This window comes from Neoarius graeffei, chromosome 18, assembly GCF_027579695.1.
Source record: "Neoarius graeffei isolate fNeoGra1 chromosome 18, fNeoGra1.pri, whole genome shotgun sequence".
In the NCBI taxonomy this organism is placed as follows: Eukaryota; Metazoa; Chordata; class Actinopteri; order Siluriformes; family Ariidae; genus Neoarius; species Neoarius graeffei.
Genome location: NC_083586.1, coordinates 15868080 through 15890276, shown reverse-complemented (window position 1 = coordinate 15890276; position 22197 = coordinate 15868080). Strand labels below are relative to the sequence as shown.

Here is a 22197-nt window from a genome sequence, read left to right as displayed (position 1 = left end):
GAGAGAGAGAGAGACACACACGTCACACATACCCCGACAGAATTTCATCCAGATGTTTACAAAGGCCGTGTGTTTGTGCACCAACCGGACTCATCGGATCCAAACTCGTCGTCAAGAAACTCGTTCTGTTCATCCACAGGGTAGACACGTCCTTCAGAGTTTGAGGTCTCTCCGCTCGTACATGTAAATGTCTGCACATCGTCAACCTGAGGGCCGGAAGAAGATTTAGCAAATTTAAATAAAATTAAAAAAAGGTCAAATTAAAGCCTTCTTTAAGTGCACGTCAGGAAACCAGGATTCTTGAGTGACCATCTGCCTTGTTATATCATGAGCATGCAGTGTTTAGTTCATTTGACTTGAACACTGGTGCGTTTCGTCTGCAGGTGAGAACGCCGCGATCAGAATCAGGCAAGGACCAAAACATCCTCCTTCAGTGTGGTTCAGTTGTAGCAAGAAAGCAATTCAGTCCTGAATTGAAGCCAACTCAAACATGGTGCGTGTTTTGGGTTGTGAATCAAGTGCTGCAGAAGCGTGAAGTGCTCTGGAGATTTGGACTGCTGGACCAAAAAAAAAAAAAAACCCCTATTGAGTAACATATTGATCACAGCTCTCTTCTTCATGCTTCAGCATTTATGATTTCTATACACAATTGGTAAAGGTTTGTTAAAAAGTACTTCTATCATCGTATTCCTGAAGATGTTTCATGCATGCATTTTCAGCCCTACACCCTCCCCAGCCAGTCCATTTCATCGACGGCATGGCTCCAGTGCCTCCCATTCTACAGAAACGAAAGTAGGGACTTTCTGCTGCTCGAGTCTACACAGTAGAGATGAGAGTCAGTCAGTCAGTCCTTTGGTAGACCCGTCCCCTAATCCCAAAGTACAGGGGTAAGAAATGATCAGATAAATACAGATACATTCTCAAATTCTCCATTACTAAATTCTATCCAGAGAGCTTTCAGTTTCAGCTGGATATTTATTAATACGGATGTGTCCAGAAAGAGGGGCGGCACGGTGGTGTAGTGGTTAGCGCTGTCGCCTCACAGCAAGAAGGTCTGGGTTCGAGCCCCGTGTCCGGCGAGGGCCTTTCTGTGCGGAGTTTGCATGTTCTCCCCGTGTCCGCGTGGGTTTCCTCCGGGTGCTCCGGTTTCCCCCACAGTCCAAAGACATGCAGGTTAGGTTAACTGGTGACTCTAAATTGGCCATAGGTGTGAATGGTTGTCTGTGTCTATAGCCGTGTTCACACATACATATATATATACACACACATACGCCGGTACGATAGTGGTATAACTGTATCGATACAAAGTATACCGGTACAGTTTAGTGCATCTGTCCACACTAGCGAGAAATGTTTGCAGTTTTCTTTCACGGTAGTTGAAACGCACGTGCGCGAAATGTTTCCGTGGTTACCAAGTAACTTCCTTCCGAGAACATGGCGGATGAAACGACGTGTGCGCTTTTTGTTGTCAATGTACAGTCTATTTCTTGTGGTCATTTATTCAGTCGAATCGTATAAAACACACGAGGCAGTTGAGAAAGAAACAAAGAAAACGAATCGTGGAAAGCACGTGCGTATTGTATTGTATGAATAACCCGGAAGAAGTAGGAATGGTTCATTGCGCATGCGCATTATATTTGTATTGCTACAGAACCGCTTCATCTGTCCACACTACAGCGAAGCGCTACAGTATCGGTACGAAACCCATACATTTGTGGGTTTCATACCGATAGAGTTACACCACTACAGTACTGGTATACAACCCCAATTCCAAAAAAGTTGGGACAAAGTGCAAATTGTAAATAAAACCGGAATGCAATAATTTACAAATCTCAAAAACTGATATTGTATTCACAATAGAACATAGACAACATATCAAATGTCGAAAGTGAGACATTTTGAAATTCCGTGCCAAATATTGGCTCATTTGAAATTTCATGACAGCAACACATCTCAAAAAAGTTGGGACAGGGGCAATAAGAGGCTGGAAAAGTTAAAGGCACAAAAAAGGAACAGCTGGAGGACCAAATTCAGGGTTTTTTTCTAAAAAAATTTAGTATGAGGGCGCTCACCATGGCGAGGGAGCGAAGCACGGGGGGGGGGGGGGATGGTGCCGGTTGTCCCCCCCCCTCTCCGCTGTGCAAAGCCTTTGAAAAATTGAGGCTACAATGGGACATTCTGAGGCTATCTGAGAGGGAAATTGTAACAAATTGTCTGTCAACATTGAAAAAGAAAGAAGTAATCTTCTGCCCCGGACAGTCTTTGGCTTTCTTCCGTTTCGTGCCGCAGGATGACATCTTTAAATGCCCAAGTGTCAACAAAAACAACTCGCGAACTACTTCTGTCAAAAGCTCCCGCGCCGGTGGGTGAAAGGTCATTCAGTCTCGCTCTACAAGTCAGCTGACCTTATATGTAACCCATGACAAATCTTGCGAGAGCAGCCGCGACAAGTAAACAAACATGGCGCCTCAGTCTGGAAAACGCCAATTCGGATTGTTTTTGCACCGTCTGGCAGTGTATCTACTATGATTGGAATATTTTTGGAGTAATTATAACGTATTTGATGATCAGACACATTGTCACGTGGTGTTGCTGGGATGTTTTCACAGAGAAACGATCGTTTTGAGAGATTGCATGTTGTGCAGTAGCATACAAGTGCATGGCCCAAGTGTGGCTTGGGGTTCAATCGGCATTTCGGTAAGAGGGCGCAGCGCCCCTGTTCCCCGGTTTAGACGAAAGCCTGAAATTGCAACTCATTAGGTCAACTGGCAATAGGTCATTAACATGACTGGGTATAAAAAGAGCATCTTGGAGTGGCAGCGGCTCTCAGAAGTAAAGATGGGAAGAGGATCACCAATCCCCCTAATTCTGCACCGACAAATAGTGGAGCAATATCAGAAAGGAGTTCAACAGTGTAAAATTGCAAAGAGAGTTTGAACATATCATCTACAGTGCATAATATCATCAAAAGATTCAGAGAATCTGGAAGAATCTCTGTGCGTAAGGGTCAAGGCCGGAAAACCATACTGGGTGCCCGTGATCTTCGGGCCCTTAGACAGCACTGCATCACATACAGGCATGCTTCTGTATTGGAAATCACAAAATGGGCTCAGGAATATTTCCAGAGAACATTATCTGTGAACACAATTCACCGTGCCATCCGCCGTTGCCAGCTAAAACTCTATAGTTCAAAGAAGAAGCCGTATCTAAACATGATCCAGAAGCGCAGACGTCTTCTCTGGGCCAAGGCTCATTTAAAATGGACTGTGGCAAAGTGGAAAACTGTTCTGTGGTCAGACGAATCAAAATTTGAAGTTCTTTATGGAAATCAGGGACGCCGTGTCATTCGGACTAAAGAGGAGAAGGACGACCCGAGTTGTTATCAGCGCGCAGTTCAGAAGCCTGCATCTCTGATGGTATGGGGTTGCATTAGTGCGCGTGGCATGGGCAGCTTACACATCTGGAAAGACACCATCAATGCTGAAAGGTATATCCAGGTTCTAGAGCAACATATGCTCCCATCCAGATGACGTCTCTTTCAGGGAAGACCTTGCATTTTCCAGCATGACAATGCCAAACCACATACTGCATCAATTACAGCATCATGGCTGCGTAGAAGAAGGGTCCGGGTACTGAACTGGCCAGCCTGCAGTCCAGATCTTTCACCCATAGAAAACATTTGGCGCATTATAAAATGGAATATACAACAAAAAAGACCCAAGACAGTTGAGCAACTAGAATCCTACATTAGACAAGAATGGGTTAACATTCCTATCCCTGAACTTGAGCAACTTGTCTCCTCAGTCCCCAGACGTTTACAGACTGTTGTAAAGAGAAAAGGGGATGTCTCACAGTGGTAAACATGGCCTTGTCCCAACTTTTTTGAGATGTGGTGTTGTCATGAAATTTAAAATTACCTAATTTTTCTCTTTAAATGATACATTTTCTCAGTTTAAACATTTGATATGTCATCTATGTTCTATTTTGAATAAAATATGGAATTTTGAAACTTCCACATCATTGCATTCCGTTTTTATTTACAATTTGTACTTTGTCCCAACTTTTTTGGAATTGGGGTTGTAGTTGCTAGTGTGGACAGGTGTTGCAGTACGAAAGTAGTATCGTATCTGTACAAAATCCCTAGTGTGGACAGGGTATATGTGTCAGCCCTGTGATGACCTGGCGACTTGTCCAGGGTGTACCCCGCCTTTCGCCCGTAGTCAGCTGGGATAGGCTCCAGCTTGCCTGCGACCCTGTAGAACAGGATAAAGCGGCTAGAGATAATGAGATGAGATGTGTCCAGAAAGAACATTATATTAACTGGAGATACACTCACACATATGACTAATATTGCCCACCCATCACTGGTGAGTTGAGCTGCTAATTCATTATTTTGGACATGCGGCTATTCCGAACTTTTCAGCAAGTAGGTGGATGTTGTTCGTTCTGAAATAATGTAGCTATCAAGGTTGCCATGGTGTTGGGTAGGTAGCGTGATTAAACTAGCCTTTTCCTGTGACACCGCTCAATGTTTCAAACATTTTCAATATAATATACAGGGCTCGTCATTAACAGTAGTCCAACTGTCTGGGACAAGTCGAATCCGCATCTGCCTGTCCAACGAGATACGAAATATTTGTTTAAAATAATTATCGTAATTATTCTTGAAGAGTTACATCAATAAAGTTCCAACAAAACCAGTTCAATCCCCTCAGTGACCCACCCATGGTTATTGCTTACAAAATTCTGGAGAAGCCAAGTACAGCAAGCGTGTGTAAAAATAACCACAGCGTAATATCTAATTATAGATTATTAGACTTCATAAAAATCAGAGAAACGGTGATCAAATACCTCAGTAAATGTGGCGAATCTTCATTTCATTCGGACATTCACTGTATTTTTCCTCTGTATGGTACACGTTAACACATTATCGTAAAATATTTGGCGGGAATTTTACAACAGTGCTGAACTCACTCATCGTTGGTTTTCATTCACAACGTGATTGTCACCCTTATGTCCAACTCGTTTTCTTTCGGTTTCATTGCTTTAAATTAATTTATACTTCACGTTTTACTGGCTTAATCAAGATTTAACTTTATTTTCTCCAGAAGCTTTGAATTTGGGTGAGTCGGACTTAAAACTGCAGATCAGGTAATGGGTTCTAACACACGCACCATAATGAGGCTTTGGATAGTTTTTGTTAATTGTTCCGATTAAAAGTTTGAGTTTCATTGAAAAATTATAAATTAAAGCAGCATAATGATAATGAACCTGCTTTTTGATAAACTTGGTTAACCACTTTCATTGAACTAGTAAATACATAGGAATAAGGTGGTTATGGTCAGGACAAGAGGGGGGAAAAAAAAAAAAAATCCTGCTGCTTGTCCGACTGAATTAAAAAAAAAATTTAACGTCGAGCCCCAATATAGTTAACTACAGAAGCCGCGAGAGGCCCTTCATATAATTTTTTATTCACCTTGTTATCCCGAGATAACAACATAATTAATTCAAGATCTCGAGAAAGCAACAGAACTAATTCGAGATCTCGAGAAAACAAAATTTCATGATCTCAGCTGGATCACTGTATCTCCGTCGGTAGAGACGAAGCCGGGCCAGTCTTCTGCGGAGGTGCCGCGGACTAATTTTGAAATTATCCCTTATTAAAAGGCTTAATGCAATCTCTCCCTGTGTCAACCCCTGATCAAAATATTGCCTTATTAGGTGATCGATTATTCCAGACATTCTAATGACCAAAGTTGCGTCTGTACAGAATGAGAAATAGCCCCAAAGTCAGCATATCACAAGTCTCTTGGCGCACCTGAATGAACCATTTCTCAGCTGTTTACTCAAGATCATGAAATAATTTTGTTTTCTCGAGATCACGGAATAATTGTTTTGTTTTCTCGAGATCTCGAATTAGTTGTGCTGTTTTCTCGAGATCCTGAATTAATTATGTCGTTATCTCGGGATAACAAGGTGAATAAAAAAAAAAAAAAAAAAAAAAAAAAAAAAGATTATATGAAGGGCCTCTCTCGGCTTCCGTAGTTAACAGTTTTAGTGCATGTGTTCAGAAAATTTTAAATAAGCAGGTATACGAAATGAACAAACAGGGTACGATGTGGGTTTTGCAGCCGGTCTCTTCCCAAGTGTAAACATGCCTTCTTATGAAGGTTTCCTGTTGAGAGCATGCTGTGTACGTTTTGGCTGCCACTTCTCTCTGGAGCTTTTTATCCCCCCTTGTGCTTGTATGGTTTGACATTTACGCTACGTTCACACTGCAAGGCTTAATGCTCAATTCCGATTTTTTTGTGAAATCCGATTTTTTTGTGAGGTCGTTCACATTAACAAATATATGCGACTTGTATGTGATCCTCAGTATGAACGAAAAGCGACCTAAAAGTGTTCCGCATGCGCATTGCAGGATATGACGACGTCACACGCAGTGAGCATGGCCAGTGTTTACGGAAGTAAAACCGCCCGGTTGCGGTATGACCCATCCAATCTAGCTTGAATAGCTGCATCCCCCCAAATGGAAATCAGCTCCCTAACCTCTGCGTCCTTCCATTGAGAAGATTCAGAACCTTCACAGCCCGAAGCGTCCCTCGCATTGATGTCATGCGCAGGGGCGCAGATACGTTTTTTGAACTGGGGGGGACAAAAAACTGGGGGGGACAAAGCTGCCAGCAAACCAACCCCAACCCCGATATGCCTGTCAAACTTGTTAGTAACCATAGCAACCAAGTTCGAGCTCGCAACCTGTGCAGTCTGCGCAGCTCAACCAACTGAATATCAGTCTTTGTTTTGTTTTATGTGAGTTGTTGCAACTATGTATACACTGCTGTGCACCTCAATAAACCGAATGGTAATTAGTCTTTTGATTTTTCCGTGAGGTTTGCCTTATGCAAAGAAAGACAGCATAGACGTTTTTTCCTCCCTATAAGTGGGAGGGACCGAACGAGGTGAATTTAAATCTGGGTGGGACGAGTCCCCCCCTCTATCTGCGCCCGTGATTATGCGCCATGTTGTTGTAACTTTTTTGAGAGACCCGCCGCCTACTTCAGCGCAGAATAGTGACGTTTGTGGCTTGTTGATGACGTGTAAGTCGGATGAATGCGACCTGGCGGTTCAGACTGAAGTCGCATATGAAAAGAGCGGATAGGAATCGGAATTAGGACCACATATCCAAACGGCCTGGGTCGGATTTGAAAAAATCGGATCTGTGTCGTTCATATTGTCAATAAAAGATCGGATACAGGTCACATATGGGCGAAAAGATCGGATTTGAGTCACTTCAGCCTGCAGTGTGAACGTAGCCTTAGTCTGCCGGTTGAGGCGTAGCTCCAGGCCCAGTTCTGGGTGTCGGTTTCCTAATATCGGGATTGTCCAGAGCTCTGTGTGGCAGTGTTTTTGTGCTCACTTTATGGATCCATGGCACAACGTTCCGGGCAATGTTGCCCGGTGGCGTCGTGGTGGCTGTGCAGGCAGTGGAAGACATACCTTCATGCGCCTTTTGGTCAGCTATGCCACTGGAGTTACATCCTGACCCTCTTTTGGTGGACTTCCCCTGTTTGTTTTGTAATTATAAAGTAATCTTGAGTGTGAGAAAGTTAAACTTAATTTTGTAGTAGTAGAATAATATTAAAAAACTAATTCCTGTGGTGGAATATAACGTGCACAAATCAGTAGAGGGCAGGGGCGTAGCTAGGATTTTTCAGGGGGTCGGGGTCGTCACACACTGACTGGCAGCCTGAGTACATTCTGTAACAAAAAATAATTACCATTGCTAGTTTTAAGCAGCTTAGAAACCAGCTTCCATTATTGCTGTTTCTTCTACGTTTTCTTGATGTTGCATTCTAGAAACAGCACTAAAACTTAGCTTCGAAGCCACAAAACGTAACTTTGATGGAAAAAATATATAATAAATCGCTGACCTCTCTTCATGTCGAAAGGAGGAGGAAAGTTTCGCTTGCTCGGACATGGCAAATTATTAACACAAGAGGAAATACTCATAACTCGCAACTAAAAAGACCGCAGCTACACTGGCAGCTTGACCATGCTTTCGAGTGCTATCGTGTTGCGCTTGTGCAGAACTGGGTTTTTAACACCCAGGAAGCCCATACAAGGTTATAGAAACCCTAATGAGGCTGAGGTGACAATCTAGTTTATATTTAAAAAAAAAAAAAGTAGAAAAATTGCAGTGGGTACTTTTCTAATATTCTTATGCGACTACTGAAGAAAAAAAAAAAAAAAAAGTATGGTCTGACAGGGGTTGGGGTGTGTGTCACGGGCACCCCAGGACACCCCTAGAGGGGAAACAAATTGTTCAAATAGACCTCCTCGGACTCAAGATCACGTGATCTGAAATGGGTAAACAAATCCAAAATGAGGTCACTAGCGACCAGTGATAATTTTCATTCTGTTAGTTCAAAATCCCCTTCTGAGATGGTTTGTCTCTTCATCTTTCAGTAAGGCCTGACGTCTATGGATTTCCTCTCACTTTGCAGGACGTGACCTTTTTCTTGTAATCTTTTGTTCCCGACTCGGCAGAGTGTCAGGTTTTAATCTCCTTACATTGCTTTCGGTATTAATAAAATCCTCTTTGCTGAAATGTGCCAAAAACACTTTTGTTGAATTAGATAGCTTGAAATTCTCTCTTTTCATTCTTGTAATCCAAACCGAAAAGAAATACAAACTTAACACTCTCAGGTCGCCGACCCCAGGGGACCTTTAGGACTGTTAGTAAACGCACATCTAAAGCTCCGCGAGTTTTTGTGCTAGACACATTCAAGTAACACCACTAGAAACCTTAAATCTTATAAACAAACTTTCTTTAGCACTTTGTAAAGAGAATAAAAAATCTTATGAATTTCAGTACTTCAGCCAGCAACAGCCTCTTAACGACACACCCATCAGCTATTCACATGTTAAGCACATGGAACATTAGTGTCGTCATTCACTCACTCAGTGCGTTTACATGCACATAGAGAAAATCGAATTTCTGCCGTAGCTCGTCTGAAATCGAAGCTCTAAATGGCATGTAAACACCTTAGCTAGGCAGAAATTGAATTGAACTTGATTTCTCGCAATCGAGCTACTTAGTGCATGTAAACCCTATCGAGCCATGCAGTCCAGCTACTTACTTCAGCACTGCCCCTTCCGGAAGTGACGAGACCACAAGCGGGAAACACAACAGCCTCGGTCGGGAAGAAAAAAAAAAAAAAAAAACAGCCTCGGTCGGCATGACACTTCATCTTAGCCGCCCACTTTATTAGGAACACTTCTGCTCGTACATGCAGACTACAAACACTCTTCTTAGAGTTTATTTTATTTTTAAAAGGGACAGTGTACAAATTAAACATTATCCTTGTGGTAAGGACAGATGTCTGTCCCAGGTTATAGCAGGACATGCTAATTTCCGCCTGTAGTCACTTTGTTTATACTCTTGAATAGCTCTTCATGACGACAACCAGAAGTGTACCAACACGATGGGGCGTGTAGCGCCACCTGTGGCTCGGGTGCACAATGCACCTCATAACAATAGCTCGATTTAAACACTGTGCATGTAGGATTGGATTTCTCTGGCACCCCTGCTGGGACCCTTTGCTCGATTACTGACAGTAGCTCGATTTGGATGTGCATGTAAACTTAGGGCCCGTTTACACGAGGACGCTGTCGGGTAAAAACGACTAAATATTTTATCAGAAGTGCCTTTCGTCTACACGGGGACGGCGTTTCCGAGGCTGAAAAACGGATAAAATTGAAAACGCCTTCCAAAGTGGATAAGTTTAAAAACGGCCCCCATTGCGTATCCGTCTAAACTACCCAATACGCCAAACTCTGCTCGGATCTGCTCACGTCGGGTACGCGTTTACGTCATACATATGTCATATACTGCACATGCCAGCCCGGGAAGTAAGAAAGTAAGTGGGGGTGTCGTGGCTCAGATGGCTAAGGCATCATACCATAAAATCCGGGGACCCAGGTTCGGTTCCGACCCGAGGTCATTTCCCGATCCCTCCCCGTCTCTTTCTCCCACTCATTTCCTGTCTCTCTACACTGTCCTATCCAAAAAAAAAAGTAAGTGCATGTCTCATTACATCGATCCAACAGACCTTCAAGCTGCTCTGTGTTTTAATGCAGTAGATGTGTTTTCCTGCTCACCCGCCCAGCTGGAGCTCCTCAGTTTGGTGTCGCCAAGTTACACACACACACGCACGCGTGCACGCGCGCGCCGCCTATTCAAGCCGCTCGTGAAACCATAAACCCGAGACTGAAAACAAAACTAGCAGCCGAACGGGTTTATTTTGCTGAGATGGACACTGCCTTTTCTCTTCTTCACCGAAACAAGAGTGAGTGTTACTTAATAAAGGCAGATTAAAAGAGTTTCGGTTTGCTCCTGCTCCTCCCTCGAGCACTACAGTACCTCAGCCGGACCGGTGTTCTGTAAAGTTATCCTAGCAAGTTCTCATACAGACCGTTTTATTATTCAAAACAAGTCATTACAAATTATTTGACTCAGCCAAAGACTCGACCAATACGCACAAAACACAAATCGGCAAATGCGTGAAATTCTCACCGATTTTCTATCAGCCCAGCTGATCAGTGGGACAAAACTACTGTTGAATTTTCCTACCCTCCTGGATTTTGCGCATGCGTAGTAGGCTTGGTAGGATAACTTGACAGAACAGCGGTGCAGATCAGACAAGACAGAAGACGTTGCGCATGCGTGCAGACATAGCGGAGACATTTATGCGTCACCGTATAGACGCAGATTTCCTCCTTGAAAACGGTCGTGTAGACGCGGAAAAAAGTGAGAACAAAAACGGACTTTTGCGTTTTTGTTTTATACCGTCCCCGTGTAAAGTGGGCCTTAGTGACTGTAGCAAGGGGAGGTGAGAACATGCCCCATTTCACCGGTATGGAGCACTTGCATGTGACGTCACAGCCGATCCAGATTGTGACAGACGCCATCTTGTCGGTCAAACGCCATATTTCCGCCTTCTACTTCTAGTTCTACTTCTGCTTCTACCTTTACTTCTGGAAAACCCTACTATATACAATTCTACTACAACGGCTGCGGCTACAAGCTCTCCCTACCTGTGCACGTTTTTTTTGTTTAGTGTGTATTTTTGCGTGTTGTTCGTCTGTACCGGACTTCAATATCCACTACAACCGTATGGACTTACTGGACATTGGTTTCCAGCAGAAAATGACGGTTTGTAGCGATTTCCATCGCATGCACAACATTCCGGATGAGATAGCGAAACCAGCGGGGTCTCCGTGGATTGTTATCGGAAGCAAAGCGAAGGAGGCGGCGCCGGGAGCGGAAGCAAAAGCGAGGCTGCAGAGCCGGTGTTCTGTAAAGTTATCCTACCGCTTGGATTTGTCCTACCAAGCCTACTGCGCATGCGCGAAATCCAGGAGGGTACACCGGCCTGTTGACTAAGCTCAGAAAACAGCCACTCAAACCTCCACTGCTAAGCCTCTCTCTCTCCAACGCCAGATCTATGGTAAACAAGACGGACGATTTGGAATTACAGCTGGAATTACCTTATTCTATTCTATAATCGGCTTGTCAGTGCTATAGTCAATACTTAAGTGACTTACCCGTCCAATGAGGATTATTTTCTTGTTTACAAGATGCCACATCTGAGTCGCTGACAAATCCTGAATTTCTGTAGAGATAACTGTCCAGAGATTTATAAGCACGCAGTGCTTCACCACTGAACAGCGAGGGAAAGTTGATGAGGTAATCATACACATCTGGGTATTCCACCTCTGGCAGTTCAACATCCACTGACACGGTCGTGAAAACTCCGTCCGGTAAGCCATAAGGGTCACTAATCTGTAGATCGTTTATTTTAGACATATATCTAGTTATCTGTTCATTAGAAAAATGAGCCGTGTAGTCCGTCGGTTGAAATTGATCCATTCTGTACACGAGTGCAGCAGTATTCAGCAGTGTTTTTTACCGACAAGATGGCGGCTGTGTACTTTCCGGTCACGTGACTGCAAGATCTCTATAGACCCTTTTCACGTGACGTCACGACAAACGCGGCCACCATTTTGGACATGAACTACCAGTAGTCTACCACAGCCAACAACGAGGAACGACGGCGGAGCATTGAAAGGAATATAGCCATCAAAGAAAGTTTTTACTTTCAGCAAGACTTCCATCATGCCATTATATTGTTGTGCACCTGGATGTAGTAACCATCAACACACAAGGCAAGATTTATCATTTTATCGGATCCCGACAGATGCTGACCGACGGAGAAGATGGATGGTCTCTAAAATACTGGCAAAATGATGTTTATTGACATAGCAATCGTGTGTAACGGGAAGCATTTGCATATCCGAAGTGTAGTGTTTACATCAAAGATAAAATAAACCGATATGACAACAACTGCTGCTGCCAGGTTGGGGACACAAACTAGTAGAAAGGAAGTGTGCCAACAGTGCCAACACACTTCCTTTGTGGTCGATTCTGCTTTAAGGTAAGATGCATTTAATTATTTGTCTGCTGTGGGTTTGGAATCGGTAGCCTGACCAATTCGTTCATGTTTGTGGTGCCATTTGTTTGTTGACGCGTGTTGAAATGGAAGATTGGTTGTTGACATGATTTCCAGTGATGCTTTGGTGCTGCTGTGGATCAGATGTGTTGAGTAGCCTGACTGTTTTTTTTTTTCTTGCGTGTGGTATCATTGTTGACGCGAGATTGTTTTTTGAACATGCCAATGCGGACACGATTTCCCCTGATGAGTTATGACTTCAGACGCGATGCGTGTGTGGAGTCCGCGTGATAGGTGCGCAAGATAGGCTTCTCATGTGTTTGGAGATCCGCGCTCCGAGACAAGCGCAAGCACACACACCCCCAAGGGGAAAAAAGGGACCCCTCAAAAATATCGGCATAGTTCGTACACTGGGTTGGAGAAAGTAATGGCAAATAGTGAGTGCACAAACCATAGAAGGTAAACTGTACACAGCGCCAGGGCAGTGTGATGGTGTGTCTACTTTTAGATTGTGTTAGCTTATCAATGAACACACTCGTCACTCAACGAGTTTCACGTCTTTATGACGGATACTTAAATGTGTGTTAGGTATTATTGTTGCAGTCTAAGCAGTCATTGTAGCAGCTAGATGAGCGAGAACCGAAAGGGTCTGTGCCATAAACCGTTATTTCTTCATGTCCAAAATGGCGGTCGCGTTTACGAAGGGTCACGTGAGTGAAAAAGAGCGTGCACGTGACGTCACGAGGTCATGTGATATTTGTTTATCTGCCATCTTGGACGGCAAGGCCGCGCATAGAACTTAGACGAACCCGTTCTAATTATCAAGTGTGTGGGAGTAGATCTTTCGAGAATGGTTATACCTTGTTCAGCATTTGGTTGTACCAATAGACAGGGCCAAGAGGAGGGCCTGTCATTTTATAGATTCCCTGCAGACGAGGAGAGACGCGCAAAATGGGTGTCTGCTGTGCGAAGAGAAAACTGGAACCCCAGTTCTACCAGCCGAATTTGTAGTGAACACTTCATATCAGGTAGGTGTAATCTTCTAATTCAATACTCCTAGTACATCTGTTAAGTTGATTTTCGGATTGAATGATAACTGCATACTTAGAAACTAGACAGTCTCTAACGTTTAAAATGGCTATGCCTAGCCCTACTACCCTGGCCTAGTCTATGATAATGTTTTATCTTTTTGGCTCATATATGCCTTTGAAAGGCCAATCCATAGTAGGGATGGCGAAAACAAAAAAATCTTGACCGACCACCGAGCCTCATTAGCCGGTTAACCTACGAGTTTAAACAGGGATGCAAACGGCGGATGCCGCCTTTTTCACAGCTGAATCACGCAGATCCGATATATTAAGACCAACAACAAGACCGCGAAAGATCGACATTTTTAAGCGACGAGAAGCAGCAGCTGTACAAACGCGAACTCAGCCATTATTGTTGTTGTTGCTGCTGCTGCCGCTTCTTCCATGTTGTTTTTGCTTCGATATTCGCGCCAAAGTTTATGCAAACGTAGCGACGTAACTGACGTATACAACGACGTAATGACGTATACAGCGATGTAATGACGTGGCTCCCCTTAGCACCGCGAGCTATGGAAAAGCAAACTGGTTCTCAGCTGGCTCGCAAGTTGAACGAGTTGTGAACCAGCACCCGCACTGGCCCCGAACCAGCCCTGGAACTGATTTGGTGGAAAAGGGGTAAGACAGGCCCAGGACCTCAGACTGTTAACTGGCTCAAGACAAAGGTTTCAAAATGGTACAGCGCACACAACTACCAAACCAGGGCTCGACATTAGCACTTGCCCGATGGCCCGGCAGTGTTTTTTACGTCTTTCAGGCCAGTTCAGGCCACTAAATTTGGCCAAACAGTGGCCCGGGCGGGCCAGTACGTTTTCGATACAAATTAACAAAATTTATTACTCATATTTTACCCAGAATTGTGAAGAAATTGTTCGTAAAATGTACCTTTTCGATACGAGGTCCGCCATCTTTGTTTTCGTCACGCTCCGCGGCAAGAGCGTGTCGTCTTCATGCATCTTCGGAGATGTTCGGCAGTGTCATTTTGGCAGTAAAATAGCATCTTGTAGACGAAGACGGTTGCAGCAAGGAGACCATCAGAACGGTGAAATTCAAATAGAAATATGTTCAAACTCCACGCTCCCCAACCTGGCCAAAGGCCAGGTAAACGGTTTAAATACGATCGTGCAGAAATTAACTATCGGGTGTTAACGAACGGCTTCGTTTTGAACTCGGCAGCCAATCAGAGCGCGCGACGTCACGCTCGGTTTACAACTTGCCAAATCGTAAAACAGCATTTCAACACATGCGCTTTAGCTTCAGATGGTGTAAAATCGTTCAGACTTTGTATATTAATATCAAAATTTCAGGATACACTGCCAAGAAATATGGCTACACGTGTATCAACTTTTAGTGACTGAAGTATAAATGTTGGTTGCTATGACTGAAATAGAAGAACAGATAAAATAATGTGGTAAATTAGATCTGATCCCATATATTATATTATTCAAATATCCAAAGATGATGAAATCTATCCAAATAGCCAAACTAGGTCTACATTAATTCATTACAACAAAAATATTCTGACCCTCTCTGGTACAACCAGACCATGCTAAACCCAGTATACCCCCAGTTGCTAGGGTATGTGCTGTTGCCATGGCAACGGTTTATGCAAATGAGCTGAATTTGCAAAAATGTACTACTAGTTCCCCCAAGGACATATCCTGAAAATTTGGTGTTTATATCTTCTCTTATTAAAAAAAATACAACATTTCACCCCTTTTTGGCTCACCTGAGCATACCTGTTAATTAGCTAATTAACAGGTAATTAGGGTTATAAATCACCCCCGAGCAGGTAAGGCTTTGCAAAAATCTCACTAGATTGTTCCCCAAAGTCCACCCTTTCAGGAAATGTATGGTTTGTCAGTGATTCTCCTGATATTTTATTAATTACGAAATAAAACTTCTTCATGGGTAATAAAAATGCCCATTTAAATCCAGCATGATGAGGGTTAGTATGCCACCCTCACCTTTCATCCAGACTTGGGACTGGCCTATGTGTGTCTTGTGGCTATTATAGAAAGGTGTATTTAAAAAGTTCATTGTACCTCTATTTCTATTAGAATATCTACAGTGGTGAGAATTCAATATCTACAATGTTGAGAATATATGAGCCGAAGTTGAAACCATGACAAAAAAGGAAAATACGTCTACATCACACAGGGTGGGTTACAGGCAAAGCTTATTCTATAAACGAGTTAGCTGCATGGTGAGGCAAAACTTAGCTTATTCTAAAACTTATACAAACAATTAATGTAAAACAGTACCGTATTTTCTGGACTATAGAGCGCACCTGTATATAAGCCGCATCTGCTCTATTTAAAAAAAAATAATAAAAAAAAGATATACAAGCCGCACCGGGCTATAAGCCGCAGATATCCATGTTGAAAAATTAGATATTTACTGCATGTACAGAATGATTTTGTACTGTAAATGTACATGTATGTACCTGAACAGATTCTTTCCGAACAGTGCCTTTTAACACGGCAGCAACTTTGCTGATTAAAACGGAACAGAACCAAGAGAAAATAACCGGTATTTATTTACCTTCATTTCTCCTGTGTTTGAAACCACAAGTCACTTTAATCATCTTCGCTGGATTTGAAAATAATTACCAGTTAGTAATTTGTCGTGCGTGTTCTATCTGCTAAAGATCTGCTAATTCTTCTTTGCATTGATTTTTCGTCTATCTTATTTTTGATTCTACTTCCGGTTAGAGCGCCCCTAGCGGTGGAAGAAAAATCCACAGAATAGCCGCACCTTTGTATAAGCCGCATGGTTCAAAACCTAAGAAAAAAGTAGCAGCTTATAGTCCAGAAAATACGGTAATCAACAGCATGTGCTCAACGAACAGAGAACAAGAACAAAGGAAATTTTTAAATGTAACTAAGAAACTGACAGAACAAGAAATGCAAACAATAAAATATCAATGTGAACAAACAATAAAGATATAATAATGTTAGCAAAACATGAATAATCTTTTCATTAATTTCACCTTAAAATGCACCAGAATGCACGAATATGAATTGAAAAATCTAAATTTTCCGGGGGAGGGCCCCCGGACCCCCCTCTTTGTACAAGCACCTGTGGTGCTTGCAGTGGCTGCCTGTAGCAGCCATGGTTCGGGTACTGCGCACATTCGGGCCACCAACTTTTCAATTCCACTGGCCCAATGGGCCACCAGTGGTAAATGCTTAATGTCTAGGCCTGCAAACAATGCGAATTTGTTTGTAAATTTAATTTCTTACCTCCTGAAACCTTTTCTCACTCTGAAACGAATGGAAGGGCGGACTACTCAGTTGAATTGTTATTGCAGCCATAAGCTGTGCAATAATGTACCATTTTGAGCAGGCTGTATAGTTCATGAATACACAATCCATACAAACACATGAGGCATGTAGATGTTTGTTTACCCATTTAAAACCACACAACCACAGCATTCCAATGCAGCTGAGGAGGTTTATTTCAGCCCTTTAGACGAGAAAAGTGACCTGTAACAGTGCTGGTCACTGAAACACATGGGGATGGGCGGAGCTAAATAAATAAACTTTGCCGCAGGGAGCCAGAAGGGGCGCTAGACCTGGAGTGTCTTCACTTTAGAGAGACACGATACACTGGCCATGTTTTCTACAGTCCATTTTACACAAAAATTAGAAAATAAACCACTTTTTTTGCAGTGCGGTTTCCATCAAATCCTGCGCTCTGATTGGCTGGCGAGCGGGTCCGTATCCTACAGTACTGACCCCAGTTACGGACCTCTGGTGACTCACTCGTTCACAACAACAAACAGTGGAATTTGTCAACATTTCTCTTTTTAAATAAGATTTATTTATAAGATTATCAAAAATCTTAGAAATTTTTGCCAGCATTTCTCAGGAGAATAGCATTAATTTTACAGCATGGATAGCGATAATGACAGTGTTCACAGCGAAAGTGAGTTTTACTACCCTGAGGAAGAAGAAATAAAATAAAAACGTTTCAGGAGAAAGTTAAAAACCTGTAACTTGCTAACGCCAAGCAAAAACATGGCTGAATCCTGAATGACTCAATTTTGTATAAATAGGGGACTACATAGGCGGCAAAACATAGGGTTTTTTCCTGCCATGGAAGTGCGCTTGTATACCGAGGAGGAAGCAATTTGCATTACAGCCGTGAATGAGGATTCGAAATAGCATTAATTTTACAGCATGGATAGCGATAACGACAGTGTTCACAGCGAAAGCGAGTTTTACTACCCTGAGGAAGAAGAAATAAAATAAAACGTTTCAGGAGAAAGCTAAAAACCTGTAACTGTTGCTAACGCCGAGCAAAGACATGGCTGAATCCTGAATGACTCAATTTTTAATAAATAGGGGACTACATAAGCCGCAAAATGTAGCTTTTTTCCTGCCATGGAAGTGCACTTGCATACCGAGGAGGAAGCAATTTGCATTACAGCCGGGCGCTCTTGAATTTGGTAAAGAAAAAAAAATATTTCTCAGGAGAATAGCACTAATTTTACAGCATGGATAGCGATAATGACAGTGTTCACAGCGAAAGCGAGTTTTACTGCCCTGAGGAAGAAGAAATAAAATAAAAACGTTTCAGGAGAAAGCTAAAAACCTCTAACTTGCTAACGCCAAGCAAAAACATGGCTGAATCCTGAATGACTCAATTTTGTATAAATAGGGGACTACATAGGCGGCAAAACGTAGGGTTTTTTCCTGCCATAGAAGTGCACTTGTATATCGAGGAGGAAGCAATTTGCATTACAGCCGTGAATGAGAATTCAAAATGGTGGCTCGGCTCGGTTTTCCCTTTTGGGCGCTCTCGTTTTCTGTTAGAATTTGGTAAAGAAAAAAAATATATATATTATTTACCAGCTTAAGGTCGGTCTGTATGGTGAAATACCGTGACCTCGGCCTTGAATAGACTTTCAAGACCTCGGTTTTATATATAATGTTATATTAAATTAATATAATTAATTAGGCTAGGGGGGCCAGTGCCCCTGTAAAATTGCTCCTGGCCCCTGTTGTGGCCCCTGTGCTGAACAGATAAGATTTATTAATTTCGACGTGCGCTGGCTCGAACATCGGAACTGACATGACGGCGTGTTCTACATGGACTCCTTAAAGCGCTACACGCACACTGTTACCTGCAGCAGAAAGACCAGCAGCAGCGCGAATTGTAAACTTTGGACGTGAGAGATAACAGCTGCAGCCCTGCAAGGACTAGGCTACTGCAAAGAGGCGAAGGTAAGGAAAATTGATCTGAATTTCAGTGTGAAAAATCACACTGAGATGATGACGGTGTGATCTGGATAAAGATAGTGATTGTACATTCAAGTCTCATGCTGTGAAAAAGAAAATTCATTCATGCCGTGAACTTAAAAAGTGTCATGTACAGATAAAAGGTTCATTGTATGCAAAAATAGAAATCTTATTTTACAAAAAAGAGAAACATGGTTTTAAGATTTATTGAGCACAATGTATTATGTTTAGGCTATTGAGACAATGTTTCTCTCATTGTATTTATGCTCAATGTATTTTGTTTTGGTTTTAAATAAACTAAACAAAACATTTTGAATGCTTAAATATTGCCATGTTTTGTCCTTATACACTACTGTTCAAAAGTTTGGGGTCACCCAGACAATTTTGTGTTTTCCATGAAAAGTCACACTTTTATTTACCACCATAAGTTGTAAAATGAATAGAAAATATAGTCGAGACATTTTTCTGGCCATTTTGAGCATTTAATCGACCCCACAAATGTGATGCTCCAGAAACTCAATCTGCTCAAAGGAAGGTCAGTTTTATAGCTTCTCTAAAGAGCTCAACTGTTTTCAGCTGTGCTAACATGATTGTACAAGGGTTTTCTAATCATCCATTAGCCTTCTGAGGCAATGAGCAAACACATTGTACCATTAGAACACTGGAGTGAGAGTTGCTGGAAATGGGCCTCTATGGAGCACTTGCATGTGACGTCACAGCCGATCCAGATTGTGACAGACGCCATCTTGTCGGTCAAACGCCATATTCCGCCTTCTACTTCTGCTTTTACTTCTACCTTTTCTTCTGGAAAAACCTATATACAATTCTACTACAACGGCTGCGGCTACAAGCTCTCCCTACCTGTGCACGGTTTTTATGTTTTTTGTGTGTTTTTTTGCATGTTGTTCGTCTGTACCGGACTTCAATATCCACTACAACCGTATGGACTTACTGGACATTGGTTTCCAGCAGAAAATGACGGTTTGTAGCGATTTCCATCGCATGCACAACATTCCGGACGAGAAAAAAAAATAAAAAATTCCGGACGAGATAGCGAGACCAGCAGGGTCTCCGTGGATTGTTATCGGAAGCAAAGCGAAGGAGGCGGCGCCGGGAGCGGAAGCAAAAGCGAGGCTACAGGCAGAGCCGGCCTGTTGACTAAGCTCAGAAAACAGCTACTCAAACCTACACTGCCAAGCCTCGACCTCTCCAACGCCAGATCCATGTAAACAAGACGGACGATTTGGAATTACAGCTAGAATTACCTTATTCTATTCTATAATCGGCTGGTCAGTGCTATACTCAATACTTAAGTGACTTACCCGTCCAATGAGGATTCTTGTTTACAAGATGCCACATCTGAGTCGCTGACAAATCCCGAATTTCTGTAAAGATAACTGTCCAGAGATTTATAAGCAGGCAGTGCTTCACCACTGAACAGCGAGGGAAAGTCGATGAGGTAATCATACACGTCCGGGTATTCCGCTGGCAGTTCAAAATCCGGTCATGAAAACTCCGTCCGGTAAGCCATAAGGGTCACAAATCTGTAGATCGTTTATTTTAGACATATCTAGTTATCTGTTCATTAGAAAAATGAGCCGTGTAGTCCGTCGGTTGAAATTGATCCATTCTGTACACGAGTGCAGCAGTATTCAGCGGTGTTTTTGACCGACAAGATGGCGGTTGTGTACTTTCCGGTCACGTGACTGCAAGATCTCTATAGAGGTTTTTCACCCACGTGACCAAGTCATGTGAGGCTACCATTTTGGAGGTCACGGCTCGAATCAGTTTGAATGCGAGGAAGGCGACAAACGAAAAACATAAAAGAAAAAGGAGCGAGATGCAGAAAACACCTTCACTATCCAGTGACGTAGGGCATTTACAGGGCGAGCAGAGGGAGAGGTATTTGCAAAAATTGAGGTTAGCAGGCTTAGAGAACGACGTTTACCTGCTTCCACCAGGATTGTTCACTGACGTACAGAAGTACATGAAGCCCTCGTCTTTACCTGACTTCGGCCCACATGATCTGTATACCTGTCGTTAAAAACCCATCGCCATACACAGGTATTGATCTGAAAGCGTGTAAGAGTTTGGATGCCTACAAATATTTTGTGTCAGGCTGGGTAACATGCCTACATCAGCGGGTCGTCCCTGGAGCCGGTGGTCGCCATCTTATTACAGCTAAGGTTTGTTCACATTTTCATTTACTTTCGGTCCTCAGGATAAACAAAATGTTATTAAATGTCATTGAAATAACTTCTTAGTCTGTTGAGACATGGCCCGTTATAAGTTTGCTGTTACCAGGCAATGACCAAGAACTGTATTATTAGGGTCGGTGTAGTTGTAGCAGTGTACTAGCAGCTAGCTGTTAGCACTAGCTAATGTCAACAACTTATGGCCCTTTTCCACTACCCTTTTTCAGCTCACTTCAGCTCACTTCAGCTCACTTCAGCCCGACACGGCTCGTGTTTCGACTACCAAAAACCAGCACGACTCAGCTCGCTTCAGCCCTGCTTAGCCCCTAAAACTTGCACCATTTTGGAGTGGGGCTGAAGCAAGCCGAAGCGAGCCGAGTGAGGCTAGGGGCGTGAGCAGACACTCCCCTGTGCACTGATTGGTGAGGAGGAGTGTCCTCACATGCCCACACACGCCCCGCGAGCGCGCTGGGATCTGTAAACACCGTAAACCCGGAAGGAGAAGAATTACGAATTATGAGAATTTCTGAAGCCTTATGCGCCTCGCCTCATCTATACGCTCTTGCCAGTATCTGTCCGCGTTGTCGGTGACAACAAGCCACAGCACCAAGACCAGCAACACTAACGACTTCATGTCCTCCATGTTTATTGTTTACTATCCGGGTTGTGAGACTACCACTTAAAAGCTCACTGATGTCACTGTTTGCGCTGCTTAACGACATCACGTGACGTCCACCCACTTTCGCTAACTCCACCCAATGTGTCCACCCACTTCCAGCCAGCACGGTTCAGCGCGGTTGTAGTCGAAATCCAACTCCAACAGCCCCGCTCAGCCCGGCACGGCTCAGCCCGACTCAGCCGCGTTTGTAGTGGAAAAGCGGCAACAGTAGCTAGTATGTTACTGTAGCAATGTTTACGTTCAGTCATTTGGATGACTGTTAAAACCTTTCAGTCTCAAGTTTTTCCTTTCCTGTATTTACTAGTTTACTGAGCTAGCGTGCCCGGGCAGGCCAGGAGCGAGCGAGCGCGCTAGCTCCCAGCCTGCTAGCTCAGTAAACTAGTAAATACAGGAAAGGAAAAACTTGAGACTGAAAGGTTTTAACAGTCATCCAAATGACTGAACGTAAACATTGCTACAGTAACATACCAGCTACTATGT

General features: G+C 43.1%; 1 protein-coding gene across 1 annotated transcript in view; it reads right to left on the bottom strand.

Moving 5' to 3' along the window:
* LOC132865721 (zinc finger protein 585B-like) overlaps nucleotides 1–22197 on the bottom strand; it is a 67034-nt gene that overhangs the window by 42097 nt on the left and 2740 nt on the right. The window contains exon 3 of the mRNA XM_060898251.1: nucleotides 86–206. Coding sequence (XP_060754234.1) covers nucleotides 86–206 — 121 coding nt within the window. The remainder of the gene's footprint in view (nucleotides 1–85; nucleotides 207–22197) is intronic.